This window comes from Solanum dulcamara, chromosome 11 (genome assembly GCF_947179165.1).
Source record: "Solanum dulcamara chromosome 11, daSolDulc1.2, whole genome shotgun sequence".
Taxonomy (NCBI): domain Eukaryota; kingdom Viridiplantae; phylum Streptophyta; class Magnoliopsida; order Solanales; family Solanaceae; genus Solanum; species Solanum dulcamara.
The window spans coordinates 59,590,847-59,618,109 of NC_077247.1; the positions used below are offsets into that span (position 1 = coordinate 59,590,847).

The 27,263-nt window shown below is 36.2% G+C and overlaps 4 protein-coding genes and 1 non-coding gene across 11 annotated transcripts; all 5 read left to right on the forward strand.

The window, feature by feature from the left end:
- The first annotated feature begins 849 nt into the window (after positions 1–849).
- Positions 850–3,687, forward strand: LOC129874496 (glycine-rich RNA-binding protein 3, mitochondrial-like). The gene is made up of 5 exons (XM_055949790.1): positions 850–1,004; positions 1,435–1,578; positions 1,666–1,734; positions 2,187–2,293; positions 2,808–3,687. Exons 2-5 carry the CDS (start codon positions 1,443–1,445, stop codon positions 3,501–3,503), a joined length of 1,008 nt encoding a protein of 335 aa, XP_055805765.1. The 5' UTR covers positions 850–1,004; positions 1,435–1,442; the 3' UTR covers positions 3,504–3,687.
- Positions 3,688–4,164: 477 nt separating this feature from the next.
- On the forward strand, positions 4,165–4,238 carry TRNAN-GUU (transfer RNA asparagine (anticodon GUU)). The gene has a single exon. It is a non-coding gene; the product is annotated as a tRNA-Asn (tRNA).
- On the forward strand, positions 4,201–11,082 carry LOC129874479 (ribosome biogenesis protein WDR12 homolog). 2 transcript variants are annotated; one of them, XM_055949769.1, is made up of 14 exons: positions 4,201–4,569; positions 5,192–5,292; positions 6,351–6,457; positions 6,955–6,990; positions 7,073–7,158; positions 7,604–7,671; positions 7,753–7,863; positions 7,963–8,085; positions 9,165–9,308; positions 9,696–9,804; positions 9,975–10,111; positions 10,201–10,236; positions 10,323–10,421; positions 10,760–11,082. In XM_055949769.1, exons 1-13 carry the CDS (start codon positions 4,398–4,400, stop codon positions 10,413–10,415), a joined length of 1,323 nt encoding a protein of 440 aa, XP_055805744.1. In that variant the 5' UTR covers positions 4,201–4,397; the 3' UTR covers positions 10,416–10,421; positions 10,760–11,082. The 2 variants fall into 2 exon arrangements, with proteins under 2 accessions (XP_055805744.1, XP_055805745.1); XM_055949770.1 differs by having other exon boundaries at positions 10,765–11,082.
- A 1,275-nt stretch (positions 11,083–12,357) lies between these two features.
- Positions 12,358–21,555, forward strand: LOC129872004 (folate transporter 1, chloroplastic-like). Of its 5 annotated transcripts, none has more exons than XM_055946825.1 (12): positions 12,370–12,642; positions 15,695–15,974; positions 16,061–16,137; positions 17,072–17,148; positions 18,188–18,278; positions 18,863–18,953; positions 19,247–19,320; positions 19,525–19,635; positions 20,257–20,328; positions 20,509–20,529; positions 20,653–20,720; positions 21,095–21,555. In XM_055946825.1, exons 2-12 carry the CDS (start codon positions 15,848–15,850, stop codon positions 21,225–21,227), a joined length of 942 nt encoding a protein of 313 aa, XP_055802800.1. In that variant the 5' UTR covers positions 12,370–12,642; positions 15,695–15,847; the 3' UTR covers positions 21,228–21,555. The 5 variants fall into 5 exon arrangements, with proteins under 5 accessions (XP_055802799.1, XP_055802802.1, XP_055802800.1 ...); XM_055946826.1 differs by having other exon boundaries at positions 15,727–15,974; XM_055946827.1 differs by lacking the exon at positions 20,257–20,328 and having other exon boundaries at positions 12,369–12,642.
- Positions 21,556–22,394: 839 nt separating this feature from the next.
- Positions 22,395–25,340, forward strand: LOC129874617 (uncharacterized). 2 transcript variants are annotated; one of them, XM_055949928.1, is made up of 2 exons: positions 22,395–23,216; positions 25,101–25,340. In XM_055949928.1, the coding sequence occupies exon 1, from the start codon at positions 22,583–22,585 to the stop codon at positions 23,213–23,215; it is 633 nt and encodes a 210-aa protein (XP_055805903.1). In that variant the 5' UTR covers positions 22,395–22,582; the 3' UTR covers position 23,216; positions 25,101–25,340. The 2 variants fall into 2 exon arrangements, with proteins under 2 accessions (XP_055805903.1, XP_055805902.1); XM_055949927.1 differs by having other exon boundaries at positions 22,396–23,216; positions 25,040–25,340.
- Positions 25,341–27,263: the final 1,923 nt, after the last annotated feature.

The window sequence follows — 27,263 nt, forward strand, 5'->3', positions numbered from 1 at the left end:
GAGTCCATGTGTGTATTGGATTGTTGTCATATTCAGTGGGCCCTAAATGAAATTAGGTGCTTCTCCGTTTGCTTAAAAGATAGAGATTGCAGAAGGTAGTAAACCATGAGTTCAGATTTGAGCAAAAAATGCAAGACTTAAAGTGTACAGACAATGAGGATAATTTTAAGCCTTCTAGTATAAGTGACATTTTTTTTTTATGGTATAACGAATGTGAGATGGTGAGTTTTGAGAGTCAAGTAAAGTAAGCAGTTGGGTCAAAAGGATTAGAGGGTCATGGTCCTTCTATATTGAATATCCTTAATAGCTAATAGCTGACCATATTGATGTGTTATTTTCATATTTCTGTGAAGTAAATTAGTCAAAGAACAATGCAAAGATTAAGCAATATGATTGAATCATCAAATTATCTAAACCATACCTTAATATAATGTTTAAGATTCCTTTTCATTAAACAAAAATAGTATCAAGAAATGATTTTAATTTGAATAAGATATATCATAAATTGTAAGTAAAGCACCAAGGTGAAAAGATAAAAATATAATATAATATTTACAAGATATTAATAAAGGAAGGATTATAAATAATAATGGACAACTTGCTGCACTGAACTTCCGTTATGTATGGAATTTAAAAAAGGATCGAATTATAAATATTAAATTTAAAATAAAAAAATAATTCTCATACAAATAGTCAGATACACACGACTATTTCGAATTTAAGTGGTTGGACGTAGTAGCCAATTATTTCAAAAAATGTCTCTCACACACGCGCACCAAAAAAAATTAAAGACTTTTGGTTAAAATAAAAAATCTTCCAAGAAAAAACGAGAAGTTTGAACCCAAGTTGTGTTAACCACCGCCTTTATTTCATCCAACGGCCAAGAATGAGCAAGTTGTAATCGCAAGGCCGAGATGTTTTTGAGATACTAACGGGAGATGGCCTCCATCTTCTAAAACCCTCCATAGGGTATAGCGAACCAACAAGTGTTCTTCTGTGCAAAGGTAAGTTTCTTCTGCTACCCTTCACTTCATATAATTATAATACTGCTTTACTTGATCTTTAATAAAAGACTAATCAGGTTCTTCAGATTTTTAATTTGTGTATTTGTTTCTTTTGTTCATTTTTTTTTTCAAGATTAGGGTTTTACCATTTTCGATATGTGTTGCTTGATCTCAATTGCTATAACGGTTTTTGGTTGTTTCTGATTCCTTGTAAGTGTCCATTTCTGCAGAGTTTCAGAATCTTGGAAAGGCCTATTTGGATTAGATTATATCAATATAAATGACCTCAGAGATGACTTTCTTTTAGTTTTTCTTTCAACTAATGTCTCTAGTATTGATCGCCATAGGAAATAGGATTCTTTTACCTCCTTAATGTTATATTTTTACATTGAATTTGTGATACTGACTCTTTATTGTCCTGGTTTACTAGGTTTAACGATGGCTTTTCTCAATAAAATTGGGAATATTCTCAAACATGGTGTAGGCAAAAACACAAACTTGGAACTCTCTGCCTCAAATGCTTCACTTTTCCAGACTATAAGAAGCATGTCTTCGTCTAAGCTTTTTGTTGGGGGTGAGAAGATCTTTTCTGTGTATGGAGTTCCTATTATTTTTTTTTGTTTCTTTTGTTTACTCTATAATGGTGTATTGTCTACTGCAGGTCTCTCGTATGGCACTGATGAGAGCTCTCTGAAAGAGGCATTCGCTCAATATGGTGAAGTAATTGAAGGTACTAGGCTTACTGTTTAGCATGTGTAGATTTAAAATTTAGCAATGCACTTTATTTAAAAGGAATGTATCACTGTGTAGTTGCAGCATTAGCTAATATCAAGTCTGCCATGATTACCAATAGAAACAATCTAGCACTCTCAATTGTTATGACATAGTGAATATGTAGAAGAAACAATTCCTGTTCATTGTTTTTAATTAGTTATGAAGTTGGAGTTCAAATTCATTTCTCCTATCTATGAAAGTAGACGTCCTTGGTCTGAATTGGACATGCTTCCTTAACAATTTAGTTCTTGGTGAAATGATAAACTCATTCGTGAAAGGTCTCAATTCTAATGACCTATGAGACAGATCTGTGTGTGCTGTCTCTCTGTAGACGTCTCTGAGATTGGCTTCTTTTGTTGTGTGTTATTTAGCTGAACTTTGGAATAAACTATTTATCCCCCCTTGCAGCTAGAATTATTCTGGATCGTGATACTGGGAGGTCCAGAGGATTTGGTTTTATTAGTTTTCCATCAAGTGAAGAAGCAACAAGTGCCATGCAGTCCATGGATGGCCAGGTATGATGTTATTTCTAGTTGGAAAGGTATCCTTGTGAGCACAATCTACAGAGATTTTTATCAATATCCCCAAAAGTAAGAACTCGAATGGACCAATATGGATTTCCTAGGAAAGGAACATCTTTACTTGTAACATATAGTGCAGAGGACAATATTTCACCCAGAACCTTACTACCAAATCCCGTTGTTATGACTCTTTGTATTTGCAAAGAAGAACAGTGACATTTTTCTGCTTGTTTATTCAATTTCATGAGGCAATTATCATAATCACTTTACAGAGTAAAACTATTTGTAGGGAGTGAGAATTTTCTAGAAAAATTTCATCGCTTGTAACTGCACTCACTTAAATATCCTTATAACTTACCTTTTGCACCTCTGCCACCAAACCTCCTACCAGTTCCATCTTGGGTTGACCGATAAATGTGATATTTCCTGGAAACTTAATGCCACACTGGTAAATTTTGATTTTTTTAGTAATGGTGCTAATGTGATCTGTGCTGTGTAACTTTTTCAGGATCTTCATGGAAGACGGATAAAGGTGAATTATGCCACAGAAAAACGTCGTGATGGTTTTGGAGGTGGCTATGGTGGCGGTGGTGGTTATAACTATGGTGGAGAAGGTGGAAACTTTGCAGGTGGTGGAGGTTATGCAGCTGGTAATTATGGAGGTGGAGGTGGTGGATATTCTGGTGGTTACAATTCTGCTGGAGGAGGTGGCTACGATAGCAGTAGTGGCTATAACTATGGTGGGGAAGGTGGAAATTCTGCCGGTGCTGGAGGTTACCCAACCAACAATTACGGTGGTGGAGGGGGTGGATTTTCTACTGTTAACAGTTCTGCTGGAGGATATGGTAGCTATGGTGGTGGTAGTAGCAATTATGGGAACAACAACAGTTCCCCTGTTGACAGTGGTAACTATGGAAGCAGCACTCCAAACATCAATTATTCTGGTCAAGGCAGTAGTTTTGCAGGTGGTTATGGCGGTGGCAACAGTGGGAATGACTTGTTTGGAGCTCCTAGTAACAATAATGGCTTTGCTAACTCGGGATTTGGTGGGAGCTCTGAAGCATCATATAATGGAGGCCAAGAACAGCTTAGTGCAGATCAAGGAACTGAATCTATAAATGAACATCTTGGACAGGAGTCATCAGAAGCAAACTACAGGGATGATGATGACGAACCAAAGGATTACGCCAACACCAGGGGCTGAAAAAATGTTTGGTTTCAAGAGAATGTCTAGTACATGTTTGAGTCATGCGTGAATAAGATTAGTAATTCTGTACTATTGATATTTTTCCTTTCCGTATCTAATACTCAGCTTAGTTCTATGGTAGATTTTTGAAAACTGGCAATATGCGTATTAATAAATACAATTAGCAATATTTGCATAAAAATTGCATTTGTTTTTTCGTTCGAGGAAGTTAAATTTCATCAAAGAAAAGTGACATCCATCGTAAGTATGTTGCAAAATGCAGATAGAATGAAAGATACAGAAGTTGCAAGACAAGTGTAAATGAGACTTCTCTAATTTGAATAGAAGAAAAAATTGTCTTTTCATATCTCAATCTCTTGTAAAAAGGCCATAATATTGGATTTGTTCTTCTTTTGTAAAGGGCTAGAAAATCATTTCTCTGCAAAATTATTTGAAGTTAGAACATATTAATCTGCCTTCAGTACGTTACCAAAGCGTATTTTCAATCTTCTCTTGTTTGGATGGTGGAGAACGGAGAGGGGAACTGTAATTCCTACTTAATTGTATTTAGCGATTTTTAATACCTAGCGTTTAAGAAGCAAACAAAAAAAAGGAAAATTAGCGGTTCATCCCCACGGATAAACAAAGTATATATAAACAATTATAGGATATTAAACAAGCTGGAATAGCTCAGTTGGTTAGAGCGTGTGGCTGTTAACCACAAGGTCGGAGGTTCAAGCCCTCCTTCTAGCGTATATTTTTTGTTTTGCCTCATTTATGGACAATAATAAACCCACCCAAAATCTTAAACCCTAGTTCGACCCTGCAACGAATTTGGCCGTGAACGTCCACCTCATACATTCCATACCTTTTTTCTCTACACATACATTATAGTTGTGATACTTTATTTTTATGGCGGGTATGGATATTGATGGGAACGTTGAAGAGGCTGCAAGGCGTGTACAGGTCCGGTTTGTCACGAAGTTGAAAGCCCCCTTTAAGGCTCCGCCTACTTCCATTGCTATTCCCTCCAATCTCACCCGATTGGGCCTCTCTTCCATTGTCAACAACCTCCTTAAAGCCGGTAACATTTAGTTCTAACTGATTTTGTTTAGCGGAATGTGCATAGAGGATTCAAGTAGCTGACCCCAACTAGTTTGCGACTTAGACGTGGTTGATTGATTGGTTGTGTCATATAGTTTGAGTTTATATCAAAGTAGATAATTTTTTTGTTATAGGAAGGTTGATTGTAATTACAGAGGATATGGTCGTTGATACTGAAATAGATGTTTGTGGGTAATAATGGTTCAATGCTACTGTTCTATATAGGTCATGTTAATTGTTAATTTCACTTAATTGATTGGTTTAACTCACTTGTTTAAGCTACGAGCTAGTAAATTGCTATTAATGAGTATTTGTTGTGCTACATTGACAAGTTGAAACATTGTTGGTTGTGGTCCGAGAGCTTTGTTTGTTATGAGCTAACAGTGCCATAATTGAGCAACTTTATCCTTAGAAATGACTCTATCGAAATGTAAATTGTGTCTAAATTTGGGATCAAAGATAGAAGAGTCAGGTTTCATATTCAATTAAATAAAGGACCTGATCTCATGTATACTGGACAAGCACTGCATTGTCTGCTCACTGGTTCTGCTATTTGTGTTTTTACTAGTATGCTTACCTGTTTATCATTTGATTCTTATCAGGAAAGGATGATTGGAATCCCGAGCCTTTTGATTTTCTCATTGATGGAGAATTGGTCCGCATGTCACTTGAAGAGTTTCTCCTTGCCAAGGGCATTTCAGCTGTAAGTTTCTTTCCTGAAATTACTCGACTTCCTGAATGACCGCAGATCCAGTAGTACTTGTTTTGTCTGTTCACACCAACTTAAAAATCAAAAGATGCTTATGGAAGCTGGTTAATCTTGTTCCAAACAAAATATAGAACGAACTATTTTGTCTTTTCAGACCAACTCAAAAATTAAAAAAAGATACTCATGGAAGCTGGTTAATCTTTTTTCAAAGAAAAAATAACGTAAAATGAACTCTGTACATTCATGTAAACATTGATTTTAAATACGACAACAGAAGTGTACATTTTGTTGTGTGGTCCATTAATGTGTAATGACATTATGTTTAAAGTTTGTTGCTTCAATTTGTCTGAGCATAACGACTGCTGGAGAATGATAATAATAAACGCTAGAAAACAATGATAGCCAGTCATAAAGTTGATATGTGTCCTGAGCTTGAGCTGAACTTGTACGAACAGTTGGATTGTCTCAAATGCTGTCCCCCGTTACTTGGATTTATTTCTAATTCCACAAAGTATCTACTGCCCGCTGCTAGTGCGATTGTTTGTTCACATTATTTCGTAGGTTTCAGTTCCCTTTATGCTTACAATTGTATCTCTTATTGGAGTTCAAAGTTGTAGAAAAATCCAAACAAATAATGTGTCATATATGTGCTTTTGCACCTCCCAACTCCAAAGTATTAACAGTTCTGTTTCAAAATTGTGGGCAGTGTAGTAACAATCAATACAAAAAACTGTAGTCAGAGTAGTTTAATGAGAAAACATTTTCCTTATGGAAATGATAAAGATAACCAACCTATACTAATGAGGTGTTTGAAATAATTGCACGTATTGCAAAAAGATATACACACCTGAAGGTTCTAGAAGTGCTGTTACTCTGTAATACTATTTCCCCCTAGTTGTTTTTCTTATGTTCTTGTTCACTAGCCAGGTGGCTATGTCAGTCACAAGCCATAGAAATTTTTGACAATACGTTTCACTTATGTTATTATACGTTTATTCTGTGGTTCTTATACTCCTTATCTTTTTTCCAACTGTTTTCTATATCTTTTACAGGAGAAAATATTGGAGATTGAGTACATTAGAGCTGTGGCTCCAAGAAAACAAGAAGAGCCATCTTTGCATGACGACTGGGTCAGTGCAGTTGATGGTTCTAATTCTAAGTAAGCATGAGTGTGAATTTTTTTTTCTAGAATCTCAGTGTGATCCTTATAATTTTTAACGCCTTGTATAGCATTCTTTGTTTAATTTATTTAAGATTTGGTGCGTGTATGCTTGTAACGTAACTTCTTTACTGAAAGAGAATATTGGTTTATCCCCAAAAAATAAATAGAGAGCCAGCATAATATAACTAAATGAAATGGTTTCATTTCTCTGGCTATTGTATCCCTGTACCTTATACACCAGGTTTGCTGTGTATTCACTTCACTTCACTCATAGATATCTTTTAAATGCTAGATTAATAAGGACAACATTTTTGATATTATTACATTATGCTGCTTTTGTTCTGTGTTTTTGAGGTCAATTTCATCCTCCATGTCCCCCCCCCCCCCCAAACCAAATATTAGATGGTGACCGTTAAGAATGTAAAAAAAGTCGTCTTTGCATACAATCAACTATTGCCTTAACTGACAAGATGTGCATATTTGTGATCTGACAGGTTTGTTTTGACTGGATGTTATGATGGTTTTGGAAGGTATTCTACTGATTGTTTATTCTTATGCTAATTGAATTTTCTTGGTTATTGTGCCAACCTAACATTTGATAGTGCTACTTAGAATATGGAAGGCTGCCGGATCTTGTACACATCTACTTGGGGGCCATACTGATGCGATTACTTCTGTTTGTGTTGTCAAACCAAGAGGTATCAGTGGGCTATAGTTTCTCCTCAGTTGCTCGTTGTCTAGCATTATGCTTTATTGTCTGCTGCCATTATCATTTCTCTGTGGCACGCTGTTCATACTCCCACATCACTTAAAAAAGGGCAGCCCGGTGCACTAAGGCTCCCGCTATGCGCAGGGTCCGGGAGCCTTAGTGCACCGGGCTGCCCTTTTTTAAGTGATGTGGGAGTATGAACAACGTGCCACATCACTTGTTTTTGATATTTTCTTTTTTTGGTTAATATTGCTTGTTGATATCCATTCTATTTACTTGCCTTGCAATACTGAAATACACTGGATACCAAAAACTTTTATAAGCATTACAATCAGTATGGAGATATAATTTGTATTTCTCCTGGATATCTACTCCTCTGTGCTTCATTTCTTCCGCAATTCTGTCTGTGTTTATCATACCTTTAATTTCTGTAGTGGCTCAAAATGGTGCTGATCAAATAGTAGCTACGGCTTCCAAGGATAGGACACTGCGGCTCTGGAAGGTAACATGATGTGCCTGCACTACTTATAACTCACTGCCCAATTCGTGATCTTCCTCTAATTACTATTGTTTGGCTTAAAAGTTTGATGCAGATGAGTCTTTGGATCAGATACAGAGGATTAGAGCCTTTAAGATTTTAAATGGACATAATGCTTCTGTCCAAAGTGTTGCAGCCAATCCTGCTGGAGATATGGTTGTGCATCACTTCACATAATTGATCATTTAAAGCTTGTTGATTACGAAATTGATTCTAAGAACTCTTACTGACTCCCACTATTTATTGTGTTGACAGGTGTGTTCAGGGTCCTGGGATTGCCAAATAGCTTTGTGGCAAGCAAGTGACTCAGATACAGGTGACGTCGTTTCAGTCAAGAAAAGGAAGAAGAATGCCGATGAGGAGGATCCTCAAGTGGAAGTATGACTTCATTTCTTCTAACCTGTCTAGGTTAAAGACAGAAGAATACATCTATTTCATGCCACGCAGTGTATAAAAATCCATGATCTGTTTAATAAGGATAACATGTCTGTTCTAACTTCTACCTTATCCAGAAAAAGGATGATGTGTCTCTTTCCAAAAGAAATGAAAAAGGAGGAAAAAACAGTTTATGACTGCAGTTGCTATTTTGATTTTGAAAACTTTCTAGTGCAAGACATACACGTAACAAAACAATATACTTGTACTTTCTTGCAAAAACTCTTCATCCCTGAACCCTACTTCACACCCTTCTCCATCCAACCTCTTATATGCCACACCCATCCAATTGTCCCAACCTTCTTCCTGCAGCGCCTCCAACTTTGTTTTGATACCCTCCATTCCAAAGAATGTGACATAGTTTGAACCGGCATGCAGTTTAAGAAAGAAATGAAGACTCTTAGAACTTGTGGTCTAAAATTTGACATAGCTGGCTATAAGTTTTTTGAAACTTGTAGCCTCAAACATACCATCACATAAACTGGAACTGGAGGGAGTATTTTTTGTTCTTCCTTTTCCCTCCCTGCTACCCCTCTCTGATCCCTAACTTCCTCTCTTGTTTTTTTCTGAGACTGGCCTAACTCCTCCCCTGTTCCTTATCTACCACCTTTGTTGCCATTATATTCTTCTTTTCAATGTTGTTTCAGCAACAATTTTGTGCCATTCGAATGTGTCTCTGACTTTCTATGTTGTATCTCATTGACAATTGATATCGATTAGCATTTCTGTGTCCCTTTTGGTGAAAGACAAAAAACCTTCTGATTTCCTCAAATGACAATGTTTATCAATGCAACCAAAGGGCCAAAATAAATTTGAAATTGATTTTTGAAATATGTCAAGTCTTTGGCTAGGAGAAGAGGTGTTGTCTCTTATTTTATCACTCTGAGTTGCTTTATCTATGTTCTCTCTCTTCCTTTGTCTCTTCCTTTTCTATTGTTTTCTCTTTTATTTTAAAAATATTTTTTAATGTTTGTTATCCTTATCTTGTACTCAAAAAGTTCTATCACATCTTATGATCACAGGAGGAGGCTAAATCTACACTTGTAGGACATACACAATGTGTGTCTTCTGTGGTGTGGTTGCAAGATGAAACAATTTATTCAGCATCATGGGATCACTCTATAAGAAGATGGGATGTTGAGTCGGGCAAGGATTCATTGAACCTGGTGACATACCGTCTCTTTTCTTCTGTTCTTTATCTCTACTGTCCTATGCATGTAGGCTAGTATTTCCTAAAACTATATACAAATGGATTGTGGGTGGGGGGGGGGGGAACAAATTTCCCACTTGCAGAATATGAAATTATGAAAATTTTGTGGAAGGTGTAGCACGTACATATGCTATTCCTGGTGATATTGCTCTCACTTTCTGTCAGAGATAACATTTCTCTTTGGCAGTCAACAATCAGATTCTTAAAATTACCCCATCATGATAAGTAGCCGGTTTTGAACCTTTTTAATGCTGAGATGTATAGTTTTTCTTAGTATATCATGTTGAGAGCTTAAACTGTATTGTCCTAAAGTATGGATAATGATCACCGTCCTCTTCAACAGTATTGCGACAAAGTTATTAATTGCCTTGATATTGGAGGTGAAGGTTCTTCCCTCATTGCTGGTGGTGGTTCTGACCCCGTTCTTAGGATATGGGATCCTCGCAAACCAGGTTTCTTTCTTTTTCTGTCCAACTTGCAGAAGCACTTTTAAACATCCACTTGAACTTTAACAACCTCTCACTGTGCTTAAATATCTTTCTCTATGTATATTGAACAAGTAACTGATGACCTTACATCACACAATGATATATGAAAAGAACTCTTTCATTGATCACTTCAGGCACTTCGGCTTCTGTCTATCAGTTCTCATCGCACAGTTCTTGGATATCGGCCTGCAAATGGCATGAAAAGTCATGGTTTCACTTGGTTTCTGCATCTTATGATGGGAAAGTAATGTTATGGGACTTAAGAACTGCGGTTAGTGCTATACTTCTAACGTCTCTATAATGATTAGTATGATTTTATAAACACTTAACATTTTCCATTCATGGGTAATTGTATTGCAGTGGCCCCTTGCTGTCATTGATACTCACAAGGACAAGGTGCTAATGTTTGCCTTCTAAGAACTGGTTTCATATTATTTGTTCTATCACATTAGAATTTCCTAAACATCAGTCTGTCAATACAGGTATTGTGTGCGGATTGGTGGAAAGGTGAAAGTGTAATCAGTGGTGGGGCTGACTCGAAGCTTTGCATCTCTTCTGATGTTTGTGTGTTGTGATTAGAGGTAAATTACGCTCTTTTTCCAGTAGAGTTTGACAAGGAATCATCTTTCACATCCTAGTTAGGTGGAGTAGAACACAAATTATTAGGAAAAAAAGGAATATAAACCATGTACGGTTGAGTTTTGTGTGTGTCAAAGTTGTGATAGGAAAAGGTAACATTGTACGCAGAGAGTAAGGTTGATGTGTTTTGCTGACTTTGAAGCACTCAATCCTTTGATTGACCTGATGGTAGTTGTGATAATTGTTCACTTGACAGAAGTTGTATTCTTGAATGGGTGACAAGGTAGTTTGTGCGAACAGGAATTGGCTAAGTATTTGATTAGAACTTTTGTTCTGTCAGGACAGATCCCGCCCCTGTTGTTGATGATATTGTGCTCCAAGAGATGATGCAATTTTGCCTATGGAGTCGGTTGGGTCAAGCTGGAGTTGGAAATGGTTTTGTAGTATATACTCCTGCAGGGCTAAAGTGAATTGAAGCTCATTTTTTGGATGCCTAGTGAGTTTGCAATAGTTCCTGATAAATATATCCCAACAGAATTTTCAAGGGATCTTACAGTCATCTAGAATTGTATTCGCATATTATTTCAGCACACCATTAATACCAATTTATCTGGAAGCGACCATTTGAAAATCCAAATTTTATTTTAGAGACTGGTGCCGTTACTTTTCTCCCATTTTTTCTCCTTTCTTTTTGGAAGGTGCCTCAAACGATAAGGTATGTAAAGAAGGCATTGTTTTGCAGGTGAATCATAAAGCATTTGAGATGGTCCTTTTAAGTTTTGTGTGAAAAATGGTTAATTTCAACACACCCTTCTTTTATTGGCAATTAAGGGAACTGTTATTACCAAAACATATATATATACACACGTGAAAACAATTGTCCTTCGTTTTTATTTTTAACAAGGTTTGCGTTTCCCAAATTTTTAGCCAGCTCGATTTATTCACAAATTGCAAGGAATATGCTACACTAATATTACTAGTATGAATGAATAAGGTTTACAACTTTCATTATATATTGCAATTTGCATCATAGATGTTGAGTGGATTTGGCTGTATGTACCATTCCGAGATGGTGCAGAAAAATAATGTGCATTGTTTTCGTCAAGAAAGTACAACTCGCGTATATTTAATGGATCTTTTGCCTGGGTAGAAGAACACTTCTCCTCTTCTGAAAAAATAATTAGGGAGAAATAGTTAGTTACCTTAATAATTGCAACAAAGTTAAGAATAAGATCCTAACTTCATTCAAACTCCATCCGTATCAAAATGCCAAAGCATAATTATTACCGCGGTCTAATTTAATTGAATTCAATAATTTTAGCCGAGAATCAAGTATTGAAACGTCTCAATTCGGCGTAGACTCCAAAGTCGAATCATAGCGGTGAGGTTGGGGCATATGCAGCCTAATTCCTCCCTCATGAAGCTAGATGATACATAAAGCAAGGGAAATAATCAGTAATACTAATATCACATTACAAGATATGTAATAGGAGAGTAATAATAACAATAGTGATTTATTTTTTTTTGACAAAACTGGACTTAATTATCTTTTACCCTAATTCTTGACCTCCATGTATTCCTATTTAAGATCATGTTTTCTATGAGCTATTTAATGCACTATGATTCCTTGTACTTTGATTTTTGATTAATTGATTGATTGATCTTTGATTTATGGTATTTATGTTACTATCTAATAATATCTACTGCTTTTTGTGCTTTGATTATTTCGTTATCTATTTGTCTACTTTTAATACTCTTGTCTGACCTTTTTTTATGCTTCTAATGAGCCGAGGGTCTTTCGAAAACAGCCGTCCTACGTTGGTAGGAGTCAGGTCTGCGTACACTTTACCCTTTCCAGACTCTACTATATGGGATTGCACTGGGTTGTTGTTGTTGTTTTCTATGAGCTATGTCTTTTAATATCAATATAACCAACTTTTCTCGCATGCCCGAAATGGCTTCTTTCCTACTCCAATTCTCGTAATATGCTCACATATTCATTTACACTATTCTCATCCAAACGCGGGCTCTTACACGTTTTGATTGTCGAACAGTCCGCCACATAGAACCTAACTGGTTTGACCAGCACAACTTACAGGGTTAATAACCGTAGATACTGGATAAGAAAAGCACACGAATAATCATTATACAGAGTCAGATACAATTAGATACGCGATTCCCCCAGCCTTATATATGGAGAAGCCAAAGAGTTTCTTCTAGTAGGTCAGTCAATTGCTTTTCCCGCATATATTTTTTTACTTTTGAATTTCTACTGTGTTTTGATATATGGAGATGATGATCGATTATATTTTCATTCTTTTTATTTTTTTTATGGCTAGGGTTTATGATTATCTCTTGAACTAGTTCTTGGGGTTCTTCTGTGGTAGTGGAATTATTTTGTATTGGAATCTTAAATGTATGCGACAGAAAGCTAGGGATTTTGGGGACAGTTGGATTTATCTACTATTTAGGGATTTAATTTCTCTTGTATTCTGATTCCTTTAATAGTTTGGTGTTTGCTGTGCTGTGCTGTGCTATTCCTTTGTTATTGGATGAATATATGATATCTCTTGCCACCGAGGGGTTTGCTTGAATCCAATAGTTTGGTCCAAACTCTGTATTTATTTCAAGAAATTTGTTGAAATAAATATAAGAATCTCAAATCTATAAGCTTCAAATCCGGACTCTGCTTGACACCTTTTCTAAGTATACTCATTTCTCTACAGACTAGCAGTTATACAAATATACGGGCAACTTCAGCAAGAATATCAATGTTAACAAAGAACTGTATCCTTTCTATTGTGAACCAACTGAAAATATGTTCAAGTAGAAGGCAGCTGGAATCCCTATACTCTTTGATGCTAAAGAATGGTGCAACCAAAGACTGTTTCTTGATGAACCAGTTCATTGCTACATGTTCTTCACTTAATAACCCAGATTTTGCATCCCTTGCATTTTCCCAGATGGAAAATCCCAATGTGTTCGTTTACAACGCATTAATAAGAGCTTTTGTTCATTGTCATAGCCCACTTAAAGCATTACTGTTGTATATAGACTTGTTAAGAACTCAAAATATTCCAACAAGCTATACATTTTCGTCAGTTATTAAGGGTTGTACGTTGATGTGTGGTCTAAGATTAGGGGAATGTGTACATGGGCATATTTGGGAATATGGGTTTGGATCCCATGTTTTTGTTCAAACTGGTCTAATTGATTTTTACTCTAATTTGGGTAGAGTTGATTTAGCGAGATTAGTGTTTGATGAAATGCCTGAAAGAGATAATTTTGCTTGGGCTGCAATGGTTTCAGCCCATGCCGACGCTGGGGATTTGGGTTCTGCTAGAAGTTTGTTTGATGAGATGCCTGAAAAAATTACTGTTGCTTGTAATGCTATGATCAATGGATATGCAAGAACAGGGGATGTCGAGTCGGCTGAGCTGTTGTTTAAGGAAATGTCAAGGAAGGATTTGATTGCGTGGACGACAATGATTAACTGCTACTCTCAGAACAGGAAGTATGGACTAGCTATAGAGGTTTTTTATGACATGAAGAGTAACTTGATCACTCCTGATGAAGTAACAATGACGACTGTTATTTCTGCTTGTGCACATCTCGGCGTCCTGGATCAAGGAAAGGAGATGCATCTTTATGTTATGCAAAAAGGTTTTGATCTTGGTGTGCATATCGGGTCTGCATTAATTGACATGTATGCAAAATGTGGGAGTTTGGAGAGATCACTCTTGGTATTCTATAAATTGAGGGAGAAAAACCTTTTCTGTTGGAATTCTGTTATCGATGGATTGGCTGTTCATGGTTATGCAGAAGAAGCATTAGCTCTTTTTAGCAGGATGGAGAAAGAAAAGGTAAAGCCAAATGGTATTACTTTCGTCAGCGTTCTTACAGCTTGTACTCATGCAGGGCTAGTTGAGAAGGGTCGAAAGACTTTTCTAAGTATGACTCAAGAATATGGCATCGTTCCTGAAATGGAGCACTATGGATGCATGGTTGATCTATTGTGTAAAGCCGGTTTGCTAGAGGAAGCACTAGAGATTATAAGAAGCATGACAGTGGAGCCAAATGCTGTTATTTGGGGTGCTTTACTTGGTGGTTGCAAGCTTCAGAAGAACTTGGAAATTGCTCAAGTTGCTGTCAAAAAGTTGAGCGTTTTGGAGCCAAACAACAGTGGCTATTACACCCTCCTAGTGAACATGTATGCTAATGCAAATAGATGGAGTGAAGTCGCCCGGATCAGAGCATTCGTGAGAGAGCTAGGAGTGGGAAAAGAATATCCGGGCTCCAGTTGGATCGAAATAAAGAAAAAGATCCATCAGTTTGCAGCTTGTGATAATTATCACCATTCTTCACAGGAGATTTATTCCTTACTAGATGGATTAGATGGGCAACTTAAGCTGGCTGGCCAAGTTGAGGAGCTTGAATTTGTTCTCTAATGACAGGACAAAGACATTGTTGACAGCATAGGCTTCATAGTCAAATTGACCAAGTATTTTGTGTTCTGTTGCAGTGGATTTAAACCTGGACTGTACATTCGATGTGGCGAAGGAAACACAAATTTGTTGTGAGTCACTATGCTAAGCTACGAAAAACCATGCAGTGCATTGAGTGCTTGATAGTATGCAGTTATTATCTTAAACGAGTAAATGTAATTTAACTGATTATAGCAGATTGATTACAATTTTTATCAGTTTATAAATAGGCATTAATTATTATAGAGGTTTAGTGTAATTATGGACACGGCTCCCCTCCTGTAGACTCCGAGTCCATTTTGTCCAGTGCAGTCCTAATCTTATAACACTAGTACCCTTTTAAATCTAAGGGTCAAGATCTGCTTAAGAAAAACACCTCATAAACCATGGTTAAACTAAAAGTACAGTACTTTATGATAGAAACATCCGAAAGTATTGCTGTGGGAATTTCTGTTAAATGACTTCTTCACTAATGTGTTAAATTCTAACAAAAAACTTAAAGGGAATGGAGAGAGAGTAGTGTTTATCGTCAATAATAACATGGATTTGCTCCATTAGGAGTATTTGTTCCATTCCACATAAGTATAGGAGTAGAATATGTCCGTAAGATCAATATGTGAATAATTTTACAGATAAATTTAAATGTCAGTTTATGCATATTTTTCTTTTAAATTCAAAATGTATATTGTACTAGCTGATAGTGTGTAATGTAATTTACTCTAATAATGCAAGTAGTTGTAATTTATTTTACTCTGCTTGTCTGTTTCAAAATTTCCACAATAACTGATCAGGCGCAAGCTGTGGACATGTTGGGCGTCACCAGGAGGTCAATACAACACTGTTTCATATGCGTAGGAAGGTCCACCTCACTTCATTTTGCATAGACAGCGACAAGAAAAGCGTTGAGAACAAGGGGGAAAGGGAAGCCAACGGTTGACAGAGCCATGAAAAAGATGACAGCTTTGCTGTCGGCAGACTGGGAATGGGAAAATGCCACCGCCGGTGCCGCTGCGGGCCTCGCCACTGTCACATTCTCTCATCCCCTTGATGTTGTTCGTACCAGGTTCCAGGGTAAGTGCTATGCTTTCCTGCTATAGCAAATGAATGATCTCGTGTTGTTTCCTTGGAGCTTGATTTGTTGTATATGTTAATCATAGTTTACGATGGAAGAATCTCCAACGTCCCAGCCTATCGGAACACTCCGCACGCTTTGTTTGCCATTGCTCGAAGTGAGGTTTGTTTTTCTGAATCTTTCCAATTTCTTCAAATATTGAAGCTTATCTACATATGCATTGCTACTATTCCAAAACTCACCTTCTAGTCCATGATTCGAAAAAGAAGTTGCTTTTTCAATTCACAGTTGGTAGTGCTGGTGAAAGACAAATCATACAATGTGTTAAGGATGCATGCTTCACAAATTTTTGGTTTCTCAAATAGGTGATATCAACTTCAGGAAAATGCTTATGCAACATTGTTTAAACAAATAGGTTCTATCCTCTATTAGGAAACAACAAATGGTTTAATGTTGAGTGGATGCCCTGACTTAGATGTATCATGTATCTAAATGGATGTTTTCAGTAAGTATCCTTCTAAGAAGAAATGAGGCCATGTTCATCTGGGCCCTAGTACAACTGACACCTGTGGAGTTTTATGGTTGTTATAGTATTCTCCACATTATGATATTCAATCCATGGTAACAATATCCATTTACTCCCTCAAGAATCTATTTGGAACCATTGAGAGGAATTGTATCCCAGTAGAGTTTGTATATGGCTACTCCAACTGGAAAGCTAGGTCCTTTGTTTTCTTATAAATATGGTTCAAGTCCTTAATTTGAATGTCAAGAGCTGAGTGAGGTGTCAGCTTGGACACGTCGATTTACTGCATATCTTGATTGTGTGTTTTCTTGTTTCATTTACCGGTTTTCACAGGTAGTTGATTCAGTCAGCCTCATATGACATAATCATAGTGAGAAACTCCATCACATTTTGTCAATCAAAATCAAACATACCACTGACATATGGTTTTGAAGATGAAGCTCCTTTACATACTGCCCACTATTGAGTTTTTATGCTGCAGACTGTTGAATGTTTGCCTTATCGCACATAGATGTTCTCATGTTCCCACTAAGACGACTTATTTATTTAGCTATAATATTGTCTTATCAGGGTCTTAGAGGACTTTATGCTGGCTTTTACCCTGCTGTTCTTGGGTCAACTATTTCATGGGGTTTATATTTTTTCTTGTAAGTAACATCTTTTCTTTTGTTGACAGAGTTCTTGTAAGTAACATCTTTTACCATGGCGCATCTTCAGCTTACCGGGAACATGTCCTTAGATAGGGGGATATGGAGGGTCGTGGATTAGGGTGACAATTAGTTGGTAGTTGAGCATTGTCTCACTTTCCGGAGACTTGGTGGTATTTTGGAAAACCATACCTGCGTCTCCTTTCATACCAGTAGTGTTAGTATTATTCTCGTTGCTTTTGTTCGTCAATTTTTGTTATTATTTGTTGTTTTTGGTATTACGGTTAGGGTATTATTTAGCCGTGATTACTGTTACTTTATTTCAAAATGCTATGTAATGCTTTCCTATTATTTGCCACGCTTCCTCACTTTCATATTTTATGTGTTCATAACTGCTTTGGAATGCTTTCCCTTTCTTTATTTTCTTTTCTTTTCCTTTCCTTTCCTTTTTTATTCTCTTCTTTATTTGAGCCGGGGGGTCTAGCGGTGCGTACACACTACCCTCTCCAGACCCCACTTGTGGGATTACACTAGTATTATCAAAGGCGCTCCTAATCCTTGAAGCTAGGCTCAAAATGTGTTGAGCGCTTCGCTTGACTTAATGTGTGCTTCAATGTTGTCCTCAAGGTTCTAAGGCATGCTTTCTCTTTCCAATGAGCCTCTTCTGAAGAGGCTATATTTGACAATTTATATTTCATTTAATCTAAATTTGTTTTCAATTTCTTTGTTCATATATTTGTAATTCGTGTTTATAATTATTAGTCTTGGACTAAACATATATTTTTGTATTTTTTTTTCTCCCTTTGCACCTTTTCTCATTGAAGCCCACACTTTATTTGCGCTTAAAGCCCGAACATACCTTTGAGTTTTTTTGCGCTTTTTGTTTTTTACAGCACTGGATTACATTGGGTTTGTTGTTGTTGTTGGGATTGTTTGTAAGAACAATGTCTCCCTGTAAGAAGCAACAAACATATTAGGTTAGCTTGAGAGACATCCCTCTCTAACTCTTGATATCTTTTTTGGAATTTCCCTTTCGTAGCTATAGCAAGGCTAAGCAAAGGTATCTAAGAAACAGAGAGGAGCTGAGTCCTGGCCTTCACCTTGCTTCAGCTGCAGAAGCAGGAGCGCTGGTGAGTAATCAAATTTCTGATGCTTAAATGAAAGAGCAACGTGTAGTTCACATGTTTAGATGTTCATCATTCAATTGACCAGCTTTTGACAGGAGTGTCAAATATAGATTGTTGGAGGATGTGAGTCTTTATTTTCTGTCGTACTCCTTGTAGGAGTGCAATTGTAGTTGGCTTGCTGGTGCCAAATCCCTTACTTTTACTGTTGATAAAACTTAAAAGTGTGACCAAAGTAAAATCCCTTTTTCTCCAATGGAATCAAGGTCCGGTAATAAACTTATTGTTTTGGACTCCAACATAAAAAAAGAGAAGTTATTGATTCCCATCATTGGCAAACCATAAATTAGTGTGCTTAGGTGTTAGTTAAATATAGGAAATGGAGAATCTTATAGACAAACAAATTTGATTGTGTTGATCTTTTTGTGGACAACCTTTTCCCCGCTTTATCTGTTCTGATGACAACAGATTGATGACTTATTATTTAGGTGGACAAAGTATGTGGCTTGCTTATTTTGGTAGCTTTGAGGACATCCCTCTAATATTGCATACTATGTCATATCTTAAAAGGTGTGTTTGTCGGAATTCAGGTCTGCTTTTGCACCAACCCTATTTGGCTTGTGAAAACAAGATTGCAACTTCAGACTCCTAATCAGATTCGTCCATACACCGGATTTCATGGTCTGCTTCTCTCTCGTATTAACTTGTCAACATCTTATTTCATTGTGCATTCATCTAACTTTTAGCACTCTATGACCACTTCTTTATTTCTTAATTTTATATGAGAATCCTACCTTTATTTCTGCAATTTTGAGGTTCTATAGTTGTGTATCCTCTTTTTGTTTACTGAGGTTCTATTGCAACTTCTGCTCTCTTTTGTATGTGCATGCACATTCAATTATCTGACTGGCCTCTTTTGTGTTTACTATCCTACTTATTAACTTCATAGGAACTTTGTTGTTTGTGGATATCAGATGCTTTAAGAACCATAATCAAAGAAGAAGGATGGAGGGCACTTTACAAGGGGCTTATGCCAAGCCTGTTTCTGGTTAGAATTACATTTTCTTCCATTCTTCCACGTAATCTCACCCTGTAAATGAATGTGATATTATCTTGACGTAAATTTTACGAAGTTAACCATCATAGTATATCTAACTTTCTGGATAGATTATCTGTATAATACTCAACAAATTTAATGCTGAAATGTCACCATTCATTCATGAAACACACTGGTCTGTTGTTGCTTAAGCAGATTACACATGGTGCTATTCAGTTCACGGCATATGAGGAATTTCGCAAAGTCATGGTTAGCTCGAAAGCTCAGGAGAATGAAAACCCTCTTGCCACAGCTGCTGACTTGTTGGTGAGGCTCTAAAACCAATGTCTATTGCTTTCTTTGTATGTAGTTCAACTCCATAGCTGGTTATATCTTTGGATGACCAGCAAAATTGATCCCTTTATGTATTATTAGATATTGGAATTCAGATGTGCTTAGAAAAAATAAATATAAGAAGAAACAAGAAAAAGATAAAAACTACTTGAGTAAAAGTAAAAGGGGATATTTTTCTTAGATTAGCAGATCCGAGTGAACAATGATTCAATTAGTTTATAAACTGACTATATGGTTCTTGTTATTGTTTTATGTGGTGAGAGATGATTTATTATGAACCAGTGAACTGCCACTCATTGATCAATTTATGAAAAACCGTGTGCTGCTAAATGGTGATATATACTGTATTTTCTTTTTTGTCTGTAAAGCAAGAAGACTTCATTAAGGCTCTCAATGTAAATGGAAAAGAATTGGTTGTGCCATGTCTGGAGGTTGATCATTACTCAAGAACACTATTAGATGTAAATGATATTGTGGTCACTGTTATGATTAGTTTCTTTCATATGAATCCTTTGTTGTAGAAAGTTGACCACTTCAGTTCCCAATAAAAAGAGAACATTACGCTTCAGTATTTGCTCTTACATTTCTACACAGGATTCAGTTAACTATGCAACACTAGGAGCTTCTTCTAAGTTGGTAGCCATTCTTACAACATACCCATTTCAGGTATGTTAGGGGTGTGATAAGTTTGTTCTTATCTCTATTGTTGGGAATATGGGTTCGGGGAGTTTTGAGAGCATTATGCAGCACTCGCCTCAATGTGCCAATTTGTTCTAAAAATATTTTACCCTGTGCTCCCTCACTTTTCTCTTTAACTAATAATGTATTTATATGAAACCTTTTCAGGTTGTGCGATCCCGATTGCAGGTAACTGCTTTTCATATTACTGCCTTACGTGATACTTGATACAATTTTTCTCAGTAGACAAGCATCTAGTGGTGATTTTAATTTCCTGTAGAGTAGTAAAAGGTCTATCTTCTCTTTGAACAGCAACGACCAAGTACAACTGGAGTTCCGAGATACATGGATAGTTGGCATGTTGTGAAGGAAACTGCAAGGTCAGGATGAATTTCAGCCTTATGTACGGCTGATGCACTTGATTAATTGTACATGAACGCCAAACATTAAGTTGCTTTATATTGAAATGTTTTCAGTATCAGGGAATCAAACTAAGAACAAACAAAAGCTGAAGTAATTCAAAATTCTTTTTTAAGATCATTAAGTTTAGAAAAAGGTTTCCGGTCGATTATTGAACTCTTTAAAAACAGACTTCAATCAAAAGGATATGCGAAGGAAGCATATCCTGCCTCTTCCCATCATCTAATACATACAATAGAAGTCATCAAAATCGTAGTAGAACCCCCTTATTGGTAAAATTGCCTAATAATTTTATCTTCTTGATTTGTTTTCTTTTTTCTTGTTGAGCTTACAGGTTTGAGGGCGTACGAGGCTTCTACAGAGGTATCACAGCAAACGTGCTGAAAAATGCCCCTGCAGCTTCGATTACCTTCATTGTCTATGAGAATGTCCTAAACCTGCTAAAAATGTCTAGGAGAGAGTATTAGTTCTTTTACATCCTTTTTGCCTCCCATTCTTGTTGTAGCATTAGGATTCTACACTCGTGAAACTATTTCTGGAGAAAAGGTATACTCACAGATTTGACAGGAGTACAAATAGAATCACGATGCCGCTTAGGAGAATGTAAAAAGGAGACAATTTAATGCCTGGTGTGGTGTAATTGTAAAATATTTCTTGTCTTTGTAATTTATCAGAAAAGAAATAATCTTTTGAGTCTTCCTTCAAGTACTCACGAAACTACTGCTGTAGCATGAAAAAGTGATGGAAGCTATGCTTTGACATCTAATAATACTGTATGTGAACCTTGTTACTTAATTGCGTGTTCTTGGTTATTTGAAAGGTTGACTGGAAGAGATGCATCAAAGTTTTTTTTTAAAGAAAGTGTGAGGAATAAATAGTACGGGAAATCCCAATTCTGAGTTTAAGCAGGATGATTTCAGTTCAGCTTCAAATATATAATTGTCAGTTCTCTAATGTTGATTTTATTTGAAGCAACTCTTACTGTATTGGAATCGAACGATGCATGTTTTAGCAACTCGAACAAATTAATGTGTGAAGGTCTAGGAGATGTGTTATCATTTAAACTGTGGTAAAAGAATAGACATCAAACTAACCTATCTAAAAACAAAAAGATTTAGTGATATGAATGAGGTAAATGCTATTGGTAAGGCAAGGTCTCCATTCTATACAAAAGGGATCCTTCAAAATTAGTCCTACCTATTGCATAAGACATAATCATCTAATCAAGGAGGATTATATTCAATGTTAGAGTTTCTAATATTGGATATATGTAATTAAGGGTAAATATTAAAAAAGTACTTACTACTATTTTCTTAATTATTTAAGAAGTTACAACATCTATTTTCTTTGTTTCAATTTATTTATTCTACTTTACTTTTTAGTTTGTTTCAAAAAAAATGTTTATTTTCTTTTTTAACAACTTTTTAATTCTAACTTTTCATCTGAGATGATTAAGACCACAAGTTTAAAGAATATTTTGGTAAATTTAATCTATATATATTTAGTTTATGACCATGAAATTCGAAAGCGTATTTTTATTCTTAAATTTTGTATTAAATCAAAATATAACAAATAAATTGAAATAAAAAAAAAAAGTAGTAGATAAACGTAAAAGCTAAAAACAGGAAAACACATTTTTTAAGTCATGAATAGCGTTTCCATAACCTAAGGGGCCCAAGTGTATGCTAGTAGGCCTAAAACCTCACTTCCCCAACCTTGGGTACCTCTCCCAGACGCTTAAACCCATCGCCGCCGTAATCGCCGTCTCCGGCACCATTACAAAGTCCAAGGAGAAGCTCTTATGCCATAAGATTCTGTAATCATGAGGTTCTTCGATCGATTTGTCTCTCATTCTCTGTCTCGTCGTTCCAGAACTATTTCCACATGTCAAACACCTTATCTGCATTCCTACTGTACACGGATTCCACAGTCCAAGATAGATTTCTCCAAAAAAAACCATTTCTACAGCTTTACTAAACCGTTAATCAGTTCAAATTTCACAACTTCAGCTCAGGAATCAAAGCCAGGCCCATCAGAGAGAGTATCTGCTATAGTCGATGAGATTTCGGGTCTAACGTTGCTGGAAGTATCGGATTTGGGGGAGGTTCTGAGGAAGAAAATGGGTATTGAAGAGATGCCTATAATGGCAATGATGATGCCCGGAATGGGATTTAGTGCTGGAGGGATGAAGGGAAAGGGAGCAGGAACTGCGGGAAAGACGGAGGAGAAGGCGGAGAAGACTGTGTTTGATTTGAAGCTTGAAGGGGGATTTGATGCCGGGGCAAAGATCAAAATTATCAAGGAAGTGAGATCTTTTACTGATTTGGGACTCAAGGAGGCTAAGGATTTGGTGGAAAAGGCTCCAGCTAGTTTGAAGAAAGGGGTTACAAAAGATGAGGCTGAGAAAATTATTGAGAAGATGAAAGCGGTTGGAGCCAAAGTCACTATGGAGTGAGGTAATTGTTCATGCCATTTTAATCAAAATGCTGCTAATGAATTTGATTCATGGGATGCAATTCTTGTAATAGGAATGAGTGAGCCAGGGTGGATAGATGCACTAAGCTAGTTTTTTTCTCTACAATTGTTATGCTTGCTAAAGCAAGATAGATCTTGCTTTCTAAATGGTTATGCTATCTTGCAGAACACATATATTTGTCATATATCCTGGTCTCATATGCAACATAATTCTGTTTTCTCATTTGTTGGTCAATTGATGCACTTTTTGTATGATAATTTTGAAGCATGTCCATTCAAAATCTTAATATCATCCCATATGTCAGCACACTGGGTGGTTTGCTTGTATTTTCAGTATTCTGATGTATCTCATGAATCAGTTTAATATTCTGGTACAAGGTACAATTGTGCAAACATCTGTGGAAGCATAAGTTGGTAATGCTGAATCTTTCTTGTACAGTATGATAGTAGGTTTTAGGTAAAATTAATTGTTATAGGGTGAGGGAAGGCTGAGTTTACTAGTTGTGTCTTCTTTTCTTTTTAGTACTGCGTGTGAAGTGTGGATCTTCCTTGGAATAATATGCTGCCTGATCGAGGATTAGGGGATTTTCTGTGATCTGCAATTTGTAAATGTCTCTCAAAGTTTATAAGACTGGTTACAGAGTTTGGGTGGTTTGTAGCTCTGTTGGAAAAAGAAGGGGCCCAGTGTACTAAGCTTTCACTATGCATATAGTCCAGTGGCGGGGCAGAGCACATTGGGTTGATGTTTGCAGCTTTACCTACTAGCACTTCTGCAAGTGGCTCTTTCCACCGCTTGTACCAATAGACCTCCTGGTCACATGAAGGCAACTCTTAATGTTGCACCAACGCTCTCCTTCAATTTGAAGCTCTGTTGACACATATTTCCTGCATGTTCCTCAAGAAGCCCATCTTGAAGACAATGAAAAGCTTCTCCATTAGATACGGATTCTCTGATTAATTGTAGGGGAAAATAGTTCAAAAGGACTGGCAGAATAAAAATGAATGTGGAAAATATTTTCAGCTATCCAAGAGGCAGAATTAAGTGACCGTTGACTTCACTGTGCATCTTCCCTTGTTTGATATTCTATAACCAAAAAAATTGTACTCCCCATTTGATTAGTTTTACCCAGTATGTAGCTGATCTTTACTAGTAGTAACTTATCAATATCTATCTAATTTGATTTGATCAGCAATAGTTGCATATATCTTTTCTTTAGGAGAGCACTATGTTGAAGGTTTGCACAACAAATCATCTTGTAATTAGTTGTTTATATATCTGCTTGTTGTGAATAACATCTACTAACCTGCAAACTGTAGATACTTAACGCTATTATATATAGTCCCTTGGAGGTTTAACCTTCATCTATCTCAAACTGTATGAGGTGGGATTGTGTCATCTTCACCTCTCTCTATGTGAAGATGAGATGGAACAGTTTTTTTTCTTTTTTGTTTTGGGACAGAGAAGGAAATGCCCTTCTTTGTTATATTTATGAATGCCTTTTAGTTGTATTAACTAATATCCGGTGCTTTTACGTGGACTTTGTTAGCTCCTTAAATTTGGATTAGCCTTTTGTAATAGAGCTAACATTGTGTTTGTACTTTTCTATGCTCTGTAATTTATGCGTCTTCTTGATGCCTTCTATGAAATCTATGATCTTATCGGCTTCTCAAAAAAAAATCTATGATCTTATCAAAAACAATAATGTCTGGTGCTTTTACTTGTATTAGTCATTGCCTTTATGATTGCACAATGAAATGACTTTGGAAGCACTAGAGCTTACCTATCTTTTATGTGCTTATACAGATCCCTTGATTGTATTTTTGCAACAAAGATCAGGAGCTAACAGGTCATGACTTTGTAACAGAATCTGCATTTGGTGATGCATCATGTTGGGAGATTCATGGTTACTGAGCGTGCATTAACCAGCTCAAAGGCTAGCTTTTCTGTTTTGAAAATAAAGGAGATGTTGAGGCTCCTAGGACATTGTAAAGCTATTTGGTTGAGAACTGACATCTTAAGATGGATTCACATTGTTATAGGTTTGATGGGTTGTGAGCTAAAAAAAAAGCTATGGTATATTTTGCAACCATGGGTTAGTTTCCAATCCAGTAAGATCAATTTGTACTCTGTTTCTTTCAATTATTTAGGCTCCAGTTGGTTTGAGATTATCATGACAGGGTTGACACACTCACATAGTGACAAAGCTGGACTTGTCCGATTCTAATTCACATCTTAAAGCTGATGAATTAATGTTTTTGTTTTATTTCCTACCATGCTGTTGAACTACAACTCACATCAGTGACATTAAACTGAAAAGCATACTAAAATGCTTGAGATAAAGAGGCTCAGTGGCTGTTGGAGCCATTGTTGTAAGATTCTCGCTTGGGGTGACCTTGTAGTCCTTGTATAAGCTTGTCACACTTCCTAAGGAGCAAATAATTTATTTAAGTCTTAGCTACAACAGTACGAAAGGTCATCAAGTACTCCTCCCTCTTCTTAAAGCTCGAGTTAGTTATAACCAACTTGAAAGCATTTGTGAAGTCTAGAAGTGCAACTGGAAAGCATTTTCTGTAGCAAGTAATATATTTTATTTTCACATTTTAAAGATGATTTATTTGTAAATTGTAAATATCATTTGGATGATGACCTAATAGTTTAAAAGATCTATTTATATTTGTATATCCACAACAAAACAAGTTTCTCGTTGTTGGTCCAACCAAGAATAATCTGAGAAGGTCCAACGTTTGTTCTAAAGATTCTATTTTTGGCATGCTACATTTTGGCGTCTATCAAATTGGATAGAGCGACTAATTAATACAAGAAAATAATTATAAAAGCAGAAACTGAACTTTCTGTTTTTCCATATTACAATGTTTAATTGGTCAATTTTTTGTAAAATATTTTTTCTAGGAGAATAAGTTGCTTAAAAATGAGAAAAGTCACTTCCAATGTGAGAGTAAGGAAACAAATTTTACAAATGCCGTTCCATATTAATTGTGTCCTTTCCATCCATCACCCTTTACCTCCAAACCCCGTAGCCCACATCCCTAAGTTATATACAAATGCTTTTAGAGTAATATTTTTTTCTTACATACCAAATACAAGAAAATAAGTAGGAAATGCACTTAATTTCTTAAAAAAATATTTTCTTTCGTACTTGGTATGCCGTAGGTTATATTTAAGAGGAAATTGTTTTCTGCTATTTGGTTGCGACGGAAAAATCAAAAGGGGGAAAATGACTTTAATTTCTCACCTGGGATTTCATTTTCTTACTAACAATCTTAATTTTTAACGTCATATTATTTCTTGTTATGAAAAATAACTTGCTGTCATATACCTAACACACTCTAAGAAGAAAACAAGAGGAAATAACAGAGTGATCGATGAAATTGAAGTTTTTGGCCTTAGTCGATGCCAACATTCACTTGAAAGCGAGCACATAGGGCTTCCCGATAACGCCAATTGATCTAGCAACAATAGTAATATTTAGGGAAGAATATATATATTGTTGGTAATTTACTAAGTCCACGTACCCTTTAGAAAAATTACAAGGAGTAGGTAAACATTAATATTCCAAGAACAAAATACAAAAAAGTACAATCTTTTTTGATTAACCGGTGCGCGCAACTGCATATTCTCCGTATTAAAAAGAAAAAATGTATATACTATCAAATTACTTAAAAGATAATACAAACATATACATGCAGTGGTGGAGGTAAACTATTACTTACGAGATCGAGTAGCTTTTGCTTAGAATATCATATGTATTTGTATTAGGAAATTTATTATTAAATATGTATAAATATTTAATTGTGAACATACCTACTAACAAAAATGAGCTATGGATATGATGACAAGTTTAAAATTCATAAATTTTAAATCTTGGGTCCTACATGCGTGTATGTGTATTGCAGTATAATATATTTGGTAGTTATTTGATAATATTTGGTAGTATATTTGTAAGGAAATAACTTAACAATCTGACTTGCTTTGATTCATTCCTCCAAGGAAAAATATATATGTGATA